Source organism: Salvelinus fontinalis, chromosome 10 (assembly GCF_029448725.1).
Source record: "Salvelinus fontinalis isolate EN_2023a chromosome 10, ASM2944872v1, whole genome shotgun sequence".
Classification (NCBI taxonomy): Eukaryota; Metazoa; Chordata; class Actinopteri; order Salmoniformes; family Salmonidae; genus Salvelinus; species Salvelinus fontinalis.
This window is the reverse complement of record NC_074674.1, coordinates 44,676,420-44,688,062: the sequence shown is the minus strand read 5'-3', so window position 1 is coordinate 44,688,062 and position 11,643 is coordinate 44,676,420. Positions and strand designations below refer to the sequence as shown.

Sequence of the window (11,643 nt, the reverse complement as noted above, 5' to 3'; positions counted from 1 at the left end):
TATCGGCCCTGTAGAGCCCCAGCCGGCCCGGGTCTCTGGTGGGGTCAGAGGTCCTGGTGGGGTTCCTGTCTCTGGTGGGGTCAGAGGTCCTGGTGTGGTTCCTGTCTCTGGTGGGGTCAGAGGTCTTGGTGGGATTCCTGTCTCTGGTGGGGTCAGAGGTCCTGGTGGGGTTCCTGTCTCTGGTGGGGTCAGAGGTCCTGGTGGGATTCCTGTCTCTGGTGGGGTCAGAGGTCCTGGTGGGATTCCTGTCTCTGGTGGGGTCAGAGGTCCTGGTGGGATTCCTGTCTCTGGTGGGGTCAGAGGTCCTGGTGGGATTCCTGTCTCTGGTGGGGTCAGAGGTCCTGGTGGGATTCCTGTCTCTGGTGGGGTCAGAGGTCCTGGTGGGATTCCTGTCTCTAGTGGGGTCAGAGGTCCTGGTGGGGTTCCTGTCTCTGGTGGGGTCAGAGTTCCTGGTGGGATTCCTGTCTCTGGTGGGGTCAGAGGTCCTGGTGGGGTTCCTGTCTCTGGTGGGGTCAGAGGTCCTGGTGGGGTTCCTGTCTCTGGTGGGGTCAGAGGTCCTGGTAGGGTCAGAGGTCCTGGTGGAGTTCCTGTCTCTGGTGGGGTCAGAGGTCCTGGTCACCCTGAGGCTGATTATCTACCACGCTGCCAAGAGACACACGTAGATAGAGTCTACCTGGAACCAAAAGTGTTCTACTTACAACCAAAAAAGGGTTCTTCAAAAGCATTCTGCTATTGGGACAGCCAAAGACATCCTTTAAGGTTTATTAAGGGACCTTTTATTCTAAGATTGTACAGATGAAATGCGTATATCTCTACCTTTGTATTTAACTAAGTGTTCACACTGAATCACACTATGGCATTTGGACTCCCTATTACACCTTCCATTTATGTAGACTTTCAAACAAACTAATAAAGTATGTTTCCTTTGAGCCATAACTCATGCTCTCATTGCCAATCATTAACTTTACTGCTACTCATTATATGAAGACTATGTTAAGAGCTGCAATGTTGAACAAGGTGTGGCAGCTTCGCATGGATCGGTACAGAAACTAAATAATAACTCTTCTAGTTTATTGAAACTTTTCTCGTCTGTTTCATAGTCGTTGATAATAGTCTAATAACTATGGTCTGGTTTAGGATTTATTGAAGGGTGACTGTTTCATGTAATCTCGTTCGTCTCCATATTTTTTCTGTGATTCTTGTTGAAATGTAGCTCTACTTCCTCCCTCCAAATGGGCGTGGCTTTGACTGAACAGCAGAGGGGAGGTCGTCGTTAACGTAGGAGACGTACCGGAAAAATCTGACAAAATGGCTTCATCAAGCGCAACAAAAACCTGTAAGTTTATTTAATGATGCCAGCAGTAGACACCCGATTGCTAGCTATTTTTGTGAACATTGAAAGATGTTTTCGAGCACCTTAGTTTACTTATATAACATCGTCACTCCCAAGTCATTCTACTTTCACTTTCAGTTAAGGTGCTCTGAAAACGTGTGTAATAACATGAAGTAGTATAACAATGGGTGTTTTTATCTTTGGAGTATGAATATATTGCATCCCTAATTTGTTACAAAACCCAGGCAATATCACTGCAACTGTGAAACTTTATAGGAAGTAGCAAATGCAAAACTCATTTCCAGTGTGATGTTTTTTATTTTATTTCAAACTTTCAAGGTTTTAAATTGACATGAACATGAGAGTATAACAGACAAGAGGTTTGAATAATCTGTTAATATTGCAGTATGTATTTTATATGATGTATTCAATGTGTCATTCTGTAGTGGGGAAGGATGACGACACAGATAAACAGCCTCTGGGTAGAAGAAGACACTCCAAAGGTGATGGTCCAAACAGTAAGTAGAAATATATATTTTTGAACATTTACCAATAGTTTAACCAGATAGTCATAATTTGTTGTGCGTTGATTATCCACATTTCAGTTTGGCAGCCATCTCTATTTACATTCCTTATGGGAGACCCACTACTACGCCAACCATTTTTAAAATGTTATTTAACCTTTAATTAACTAGGAAAGTTAAGAACAATTTCTTATTTACAATGACAGCCTAGGAACAATGGGTTAACTGCCTTGTTCAGGGCCAGAACAACAGATTTTTACCAGCTCGAGGATTCGATCTTGCAACTTTTCGGTTACTAGTCCAACGCTCTAACCACCTGCCGCCCCATGATGTAACATTAATCATGTTTTCTCCTTTACTTCTCTCCTGTAGTGTCCATGACCAGGATTGTGCTGGTGGGGAAGACAGGCGCTGGAAAAAGCTCTTCAGGAAACACAATCCTGGGGAGGAGAGCTTTTAGAGATGATAGATCTAGCTCTTCTGTAACTAAGGAGTGTTGTAAGGAGACAGAAGAGATGGCAGGGAGACAGGTCTGGCTAGTGGACACACCAGGATTATTTGATACAAGCCACTCTGACAGTTACTTGGAGACAGAGATCAGTAAATGTATCAACATGACGTCACCTGGTCCACACGCCATCGTATTGGTCATAAACGTAGGGCCTTTCACAGAAGAGGAACAGAACGCAGTAAAGAAAATCAGGGTGCTGTTTGGAGAAGAAGCTGAAAGGTATACCATGATCCTCTTCACCCATGGAGATGAGTTGGGTGATGGCGGCATTAAGCAGTACGTGAATGAAGGACAGAAGGACCTCAAGAGATTTATGGAGCAGTGTGGTGGAAGGTACCATGTTTTTGACAACACCAAGATGGAAAACAGGGGACAAGTTCTGGATTTCTTTGAGAAAATTGACCACATGGCGGCAGTAAACGGTCAAGACCACTACACCAATGACAAATACCAAGAGGTGGAGAGAACGCTTAGCACCAGGGAAGAAGAGTTGAGGAAGCAGTATGAAGAAGAACTGCGGAAGCTACAAGACGAAGAGAAGAAACTGCCTCCCAGATACCAGGAGGAAATGAAGAAACTACAGAGTAAAATTAAGGCACTGAAGCAGTCAACGGAGGAGGAAGAGAAGAAACTTAAAGAACTACAACTCCTGGATCAAAACAAAATCTGGCGAATCATGGAACACAAGCGTTACTATGAGAGGAAGTTGAGGGCTGTGAGGGAGGAAGCAGAATTAATCCAAGATAACAAAGGAATGTCCACAGAGGTTTATAAAAAGTTACAGGATCTCCATCTCTGAAATAGCTGGGGACTGTGAAGGTTGTGTTTATTTCTCTATTATTTGTGCTCGCTTATGAACCACTCGCTAAATCCACCAGGAACCGTCACAACCTGATCTGTTTCACCTGTCTTTGTGCTTGTCTCCACCCACTCCAGGTGTCTCCCCTCATTATCCTGTGTATTTATACCTGAGTTTTCTGTTTGTCTGTTGCCAGTTTTGTATTGTCCTGTCAAGTTCTACCAGCATGTTCCTGTGTTTCCTGTGCTCTAGTTTTTGTTTTTCTTAGTCTTCCCAGTTCTGACCTTTCTGCCTGTCTGACCTGATCCTGATTGCCTGTCTTGATCTACCTTTTGCCTGCCCCTCTGAGACTCGTACTATCTGTCTCCTGTTTCTGCATCTGGGTCTCAGCCTGAGCCATGATAAGAAACTATGCTGGTATTGACAACCCAAGCTGGGAACAACAACCCATACAATGTAATTATGTGCAGATAGTGTATGAATATTTGTGTACAATTTTTTACCATCTATCCCTGTCATCCTTGACATACTTTTTTTGGGGTAATGTTCTGTCTTTGAAATTGATTACTCAGAGGCTATGCTGCTGGTGATGTTACAGCTCTAACAAATGTCACAATTAACATTTAAAGGGAAACTGACACAATCAGGACTTCTTAACAAAAATGCAACAATCAAGTCTCCGTTGTATGGCTAGAATGTGTTAAATTATTGTAATTGCCACAACTTAGGTGTTAAAACAGAATTTCAACAGTATCCTCTTTTAACCATGTCAACATTCCAAACAGAACATCTTAATTAAGGCAGGAAAAAACTATATATTGTGTCTGAATATAAGTATCTGGTTGTGGTATTAGACTCTACATTTAACTTGTCCAACTTTAGACATATAATAAAGTCTTAACACTGAGGTTTATATAGATGCTATGAAATGTTCTCACATTTCCTATTGCATGACAAGTTGGTCACAAGCAGGAGAAACAATCGAACAAACCATTTCAATCTCTGTAAAATTGTTCATTGAATGTTTTTGATCCAAATATGAATACTCATCACCATTGTTTAATTCTCTCAAGAAATAACTTTTAAAAGTTTTTGTACATTTTGTAACTTAAAGCTGCTTTTTGAATGTTTACATGGACTTACTTGCTCAACAGCCCTTAAGCAGTGTAGTGACTACTTTACTATCTATGAGGTCACATACTAGAGGATCAGTGTCGTGACTACTTTACTATCTATAAGGTCACATACTAGAGGATCAGTGTAGTGACTACTTTACTATCTATGAGGTCACATACTAGAGGATCAGTGTAGTGACTACTTTACTATCTATGAGGTCACATAGTAGAGGAGGAGTGTAGTGACTACTTTACTATCTATGAGGTCACATACTAGAGGAGCAGTGTAGTGACTACTTTACTATCTATGAGGTCACATACTAGAGGATCAGTGTAGTGACTACGTTACTATCTATGATGTCACATACTAGAGGAGCAGTGTAGTGACTACTTTACTATCTATGAGGTCACATAGTAGAGGAGGAGTGTAGTGACTACTTTACTATCTATGAGGCCACATACTAGAGGAGGAGTGTAGTGACTACTTTACTATCTATGAGGTCACATAGTAGAGGAGCAGTGTAGTGACTACTTTACTATCTATGAGGTCACATACTAGAGGATCAGTGTAGTGACTACTTTACTATCTATGAGGTCACATACTAGAGGATCAGTGTAGTGACTACTTTACTATCTATGAGGTCACATACTAGAGGATCAGTGTAGTGACTACTTTACTATCTATGAGGTCACATACTAGAGGAGCAGTGTAGTGACTACTTTACTATCTATGAGGTCACATACTAGAGGAGCAGTGAATGGAAAGTGTTCAGTTCCAGTGTTTAGAACAGCTTCTGTCCAATCAGAATGTAAAACCAGTTCACCACTGGAACCAACTTCCAGAAAGTTTAAATGTGTTGCTAGTGTCAGTGATTTACAAAGTGAAAAGGTGGTTAAAACAACAGCAGGTTTGTAGCCACTTATAAACCTTTCTTGTTGCTGTTTTTACTGTGTTCTTACAACTCATAGCTTCAATAGCAATGTGTCACATGATTATTATGTGCAATGTCTTGACTTCTGTGTGGAAAAGCATCTGCATGTCCTGACCTCTGTTTTATTAATATACATTTTTATGACATTTTGTAATGTAATGGGTGCGTGTTGGTGGCAGGGAAGTCAGGCGCAGGAGAACGAACTTGGTATAAACGGAGTCGTTTAATAAATGCTAACAAAACTCTGAAGACCAATATATACACAAATAATAATGAAGGGTACAAAACCCATCGCACCAGAACATGACTAGCACAAAACATCCCCGACAAAGACATGAGGGGAAACAGAGGGTTAAATACACATGTAATTGATGGGATTGGAACCAGGTGTGATGGAAGACAAGACAAAACCAATGGAAAATGAAAAATGGATCAGCGATGGCTAGAAGGCCGGTGACGTCGACCGCCGAACAAGGAGAGGGACCGACTTCGACTGAAGTCGTGACATGTAAAGGTCTTATGTTTGTATGTTTTCTGTTCGTATATAATGTTTTTCTTGTTCATATGTTTACCTGCCTGGGGGCTGCAGACGGAAATTAGCTGTTGGCTAAATCTGGTACAACGCATCTCTTCTCAAGTGTACTGAAACGTTTTGGTTGTACATTGTCCCTGTTCAAATTAACATAATAATAATGAGTGCAGAGATTGACTGAGAATTACAGGGCCGCATCAGTCTGGCAGTGTGACAGGGTTGGATTGATGATGGTTATGTTCATTTAATTAATTTAGTAACAGTATGTAAATAGAATGTGAAAAATTCTGTGGGTGTAAATGGTGGCTTGTCAATTTAAAATGGAAAAAGTGTGTTTTATGGTAAACAAGTAAAAAACCCAGCGCTCATTACAAATGTATTTATTTAAAACATATGTGTTTTCTGTCAAAAGTAATCTCTTAAATTGTTTTTAATTTACTCTTTGTTTAATTAAGTGGTGAATTACAATGTATAGCCTTATAACATAGTTAAAACTGTCACGTTGATGGACTGTCAGGCCGGGATTCAATCAAAATGCATATTGTCCACAAGAGCAGTGCAATGTCAACAATGCACCTTTAAAAGGCAATGTCACAGTTGTCAAGCATAGATGACCTTAAATGCAGTGTACTTGTCAATCCCAACTTTGATTGAATCCTGGTCTTAGTCCTTACATCCATCTATTCATTTCATTTCTCCAGCCTCATCCACCAGCTTAATATTAAACCATGTAGACCAAGTGGGGCTCCCGTTTGGCTGAAACACACATCTGGACTGAAGCTTTTAGGCTTTACTTGTATGGAAATGCTGGTCAGAGGCTGCTGAAAGCAATAAAATAACCAGAATAAAAAACCTATCTGGATCTATCGACAAATGAGAAAACAGATAAAATATTAATGTGAATTAACACTTTTAACATGATTATACTCCTCACCTGATTTCTACCATTCACTACTTGGCAAACATCACATAGCACACAACTCTGTCTGTCTCTGGCACTCTAGCTTTACTTTGCTGTCACTATCTGTTGTGCTGGTGAATGTGCCAACTTTGAATTGGTGCAAACTCATAGTAAAACATGTCTGGCTTCCCATCTACATCACTCCGGCCAACTGACGTTTCTTCTCCACAATGAGTCTGGATTTGCCTCCCTCCCCGACAATTTCTAGAATGCGAACACGTTCTGATTGGTCCCATAAATCGATGGGTTGGCTAGAGCCAGCCTACATTGATGGCTTTGCAAAAAGTCATCAGTATACGGGAATTTCAGGGATTTAACTTTTTTTCGCCCTTGAAACCTAAATCCAATGATATAGTTACAATTTTTGTTAATTTCACTTTGAATTCAAGTTAGTTGATAACTCAATCAAATGTAAATCAAAATTCACTTTTACTTGAGTCATTTTTTATATATCATTTTTAAGTATGACAATTGGGTCCAATTGGGTCCTTTTTCCTCCACTCCTGATTCTACAGTTAGGAGTAGCTGAAGGAAGTTCCTGACAGTCAGATTACGACTGATCTAACAAACCAACCCCAAAGCCTATAATTCCTCCTACAAGACCTCCTACACCATCTCCTACACCACTTCCTACACCAGCTCCTACACCAGCTCCTACAACACCTCCTACACCACCTCCTACACCACCTCCTACACCAGCTCCTACACCACCTCCTACAACAGCTCCTACAACAGCTCCTACAACAGCTCCTACATGAGCTCCTACATGAGCTCCTACACCAGCTCCAATCCCTGCACTTATCAGTGCTTTACGAATCCTTGCACTGAATTTGTCCATAAACCTTTCAAATGTTGACTTTGTGTTTGTGACTCGGGCTGTAGGCTGGGGAAGATCCTGAGGGACTGACCTTGAGGCAAGAGCTGAAGTTTGATTTGTAGGATCCTTCTCATGTTCTGGCTGCCCAGTTCCTGTTACCTGGTTTTCCTCTTCTTCTCTTCTAATTGTATCTTCATTTATCTCTGTTCCATCTCTGAGAGGCCTGTCTGATTCTTCTTTATACCTTTGCTCTGTGTCTTTCTGAACATGTTGCTTTTTCTCCTTCTGGATCATCTCCTCCTCCCTCTGGATCCTCTCCTCTATCTCTCTATGTATCCTCTCCTTCTCCCTCTGGATCCTCTCCTCCTCCTCTTTCTTAACCCTGGCTGCCTCCTTAAACATCTCATTGGTGTAGCAGGTTCCTCCATTCTCCTCCACCATTCTGTCTATCTTCTCCATCAGCTCTGTGACCTGATCTCTGTTTCTTCTAGCTTTATTGTTGAGGACATGGTACCTCCCTCCACACTGCTCTACCACTCTACTGAGGGCTTTGTTATTTTTGATCTCGTTCTCTATGTTACCCTTTAGCTTATCTCCATGAGTGAAGACAATGAAGGCATACTTTGCCATTCCTGACCCAAACAGTTCCTCCAAGAGTTTAATGACTTCCTCCTCCTGCTCTGTGAACCTGACATTCACTGGCAGAACTAAGAGGAAGGCATGAGGCCCTGGACTAGACTCAACGATGCTTCTACCAATCTCATATGTTAATTCTTCAGCAGTAAGCGTTGTGTCAAACAGTCCTGGAGTGTCAACCACACTGATATCCCTCCCATATACTGCTGTCTGCTTCATTTGAGTTTTACGTGTTACAGAAGACATACTTTGTTCAGAAAGGAAATCTCTCCCACCAAGGATTGTGTTTCCTGTTGCACTCTTCCCAACACCACTTTTGCCGAGCAGAACCATCCTTTTTTCTGTAATATTGTAATTCAGAGGAGGGGAGGGGAGGTTCTTTGGTGTCTTCGGATCTGTTTAAAGACAGACATCACATTTTATAAACTAAAATGCTACATATCTCAAATAGAAATTCAAACAACAAGTACTTTAATTAAGGGCCAATCTGCAGTTCAAACAACAACAGCCAGGTTTCACACACAGTTTTATGGTCACACAAGGTGACCACCTGTGGATTGAAAACTATTATTTATTTACATGGCCCATAGTCAAGGTCACAAGCGGCTCCTGACGTTACCTATCGCGGACATTGCATGCAACCACATTACAAGTTACAAGAATGTGTGATGTTGTAGTCTACACTCCAATTAGGCTGATACAGTTAAATAATTAAAATAAATTGGGCTTTGTATTTCTTTCCTCAATAGAGCCTACACTTCTATTGCTGTTCTGAACTTCTAAAATATATTTACGATGGGCGCGGTTTCGTGACAATGGGCTGCTCGCAGATTTGACAGGTCTAACGCAGTTCCACCTCCGACACTGCCAATACAAGAGCAATGCCTTAGCCCGCTAACGCAGACTTTTAAATTAATCATATATTTAGCCATTGATTCTTGAAGAATATCACTTCTAAATTGCTCATGAGGTTAGTTCAACTGTCGTAGCCCATCAGAACCTGTTTAACTCTATTGTTTTTAAACAATGTAATTGTAAACATACATAGAATAGCTTCAAAACATGGTTAAAGCCAGAGCCACATTTTTCTTGAAAAATAAATAAATAAGTAACCTTTATTTAACTAGGCAAGTCAGTTAAGAACAAATTCTTATTTTACAATGACGTCCTACACCGGCCAAACCCGGACGACACTGGGCCAGTTGTGGGCCGCCCTATGGGACTCCCAATCACGGCCGGTTGTGACACAGCCTGGATATTTTGATATCTATATACATGGCTCTGGTTAAAACTATAATTTTGATATCATGGATGGTCAGTCCTTGCATCCATAGCTGTCTATGAATTTGGGAGTGGTTACATTTCTCCAGCCCCATCCCTAAATTGTTTATATAAAAAGGTTGTGGGGTGAACACTTTGTGCTTGCTTGAAATGCAGATTGCCCCTTTAAAAAACATTTTCAGGCTAGTTAAGGAATTATAATTGACGCAGTATAAGCATTTGACTTGAGTGCAGTGTGATGTCGGTAATATGCGCTTGTTTAAATCCTGATTTTGTACTTACAGAGACAAGGAAATGTCTTTCTCAGCAGTGATTTGAGCTGCTTGGGATCCTTATTCTTGTTGTTGAACACATGGTACCTTCTCCCATACTTTATCATCACTTCTTTGAGGTGTTTTGATTCAGCTATGAATTCTTCTATTGTCTGCCTCTCCAACTCATCTCCTCTGGTGAACAGGATCCATGTTTGCTTCAAAAGACTTTCTCCTAGAAGATCTTCTACTTTACTGACAACACTCATCTCCTCTGCTGTGAATCTGTCGATCTTGACCACCAGGAGAAACACACGGGGGCCAGATGAGGTTAACTTGACGACTTCCTCAAAAGTCTGCTCAATTTCCTCCTTGGGTCGATCGGGATCACAGAATCCTGGAGTGTCATACACAACAAGATGCCTACCCTTGATGATGACATTTTGTATCACAATGTTATTGGTAATAGATGCAGAACTCTTCTTTGAGAGAAACCCGTCTCGTCCCAGGATGGTGTTTCCTGTTGCACTCTTCCCTGCTCCTGTTTTACCAAGTAACACCACCTGCAATGGTTTCGATTGCCCCATCTTCAAGGAATGATCTTGCTACTGAAGAGAAGTGATAAGCAGGAATCTGAAGAAATATAATTGCTTGAATTAAATAATTACACATTACATCACTTTTTTCAAACCTCCAAAGTGATCTAATCTGTCAAGATGAGTCCACTCGTGTAGATCCAGCTACGGCTGAATTATCTATCTCAACTATCTCACAAATGTTGTAATGAATGATCACTTTAATGACTTTAATCATCACTTTCATTCTAAATGATAACAGATGTTTTTGTTTATTGATATGTTTATTTGGAGCTACAATCACAACAGCTGCTGTTCCTGGATTCTTTTTCTTTTGAATAAACAATGAATGCAAAATGTCATTATACACCCATACACTGATTTGTCCTTACACACTTCAATAATGAGAGGCAAAACATAGTAGCAATTGCAACCAACTAAACTCAGCCAAAAAATAAACATCCTCTCACTGTCAACTGCATTTATTTTCAGCAAACTTAACATGTGTAAATATTTGTATGAACGTAACAAGATTCAACAACTGAAACATAACTGAACAAGTTCCACAGACATGTGACTAACAGAAATGGAATAATGTGTCCCTGAACAAAGGGAGGGAGGGGTCAAAATCAAAAGTAACAGTCAGTATCTGGTGTGGCCACCAGCTGCATTAAGTACTGCAGTGCATCTCTTCCTCATGGACTGCACCAGATTTGCCAGTTCTTGCTGTGAGATGTTACCCCACTCTTCCACCAAGGCTCCTGCAAGTTCCCGGACATTTCTGGGGGGAATGGCCATAGCCCTCACCCTCCGATCCAACAGGTCCCAGACGTGCTCAATGGGATTGAGATCCAGGCTCTTCGCTGGCCATGGCAGAACACTGACATTCCTGTCTTGCAGGAAATCACACACAGAACGAGCAGTGTGGCTGGTAGCATTGTCATGCTGGAGGGTCATGTCAGGATGAGCCTGCAGGAAGGGTACCACATGAGGGAGGAGGATGTCTTCCCTGTAACGCACAGCGTGGAGTTTGCCTGCAACGACAACAAGCTCAGTCCGAAGACGCTGTGACACACCGCCCCACACCATGACGGATCCTCCACCTCCAAATCAATCCCGCTCCAGAGTACAGGCCTCGGTGTAACGCTCATTCCTTCAACGATAAACGCAAATCTGACCATCACCCCTGGTGAGACAAAACCGTGACTTTTTACCAGTCCTGTCTGGTCTAGCAATGGTGGGTTTGTGCCCATAGGCGACGTTGTTGCCAGTCATGCCTAGTGAGTACCTGCCTTACAACAGGCCTACAAGCCCTCAGTCCAGCCTCTCTCAGCCTATTGTGGAGAGTCTGAGCACTGATGGAGGGATTGTGTGTT

The 11,643-nt window shown here is 41.8% G+C and overlaps 2 protein-coding genes across 2 annotated transcripts; one reads left to right on the top strand and one right to left on the bottom strand.

Annotated features, from left to right (window-relative positions):
- The first annotated feature begins 1,144 nt into the window (after positions 1–1,144).
- Positions 1,145–3,208, top strand: LOC129864187 (GTPase IMAP family member 7-like). The gene is made up of 3 exons (XM_055936871.1): positions 1,145–1,336; positions 1,780–1,851; positions 2,230–3,208. The coding sequence occupies exons 1-3, from the start codon at positions 1,309–1,311 to the stop codon at positions 3,165–3,167; spliced, it is 1,038 nt and encodes a 345-aa protein (XP_055792846.1). The 5' UTR covers positions 1,145–1,308; the 3' UTR covers positions 3,168–3,208.
- A 523-nt stretch (positions 3,209–3,731) lies between these two features.
- Positions 3,732–10,280, bottom strand: LOC129863308 (GTPase IMAP family member 9-like). Its single transcript, XM_055935199.1, has 3 exons — positions 9,724–10,280; positions 7,684–8,555; positions 3,732–3,767 (listed from the first exon to the last, which is right to left on the bottom strand). Exons 1-3 carry the CDS (start codon positions 10,277–10,279, stop codon positions 3,732–3,734), a joined length of 1,464 nt encoding a protein of 487 aa, XP_055791174.1. The 5' UTR covers position 10,280.
- Between the last annotated feature and the right edge of the window lie 1,363 nt (positions 10,281–11,643).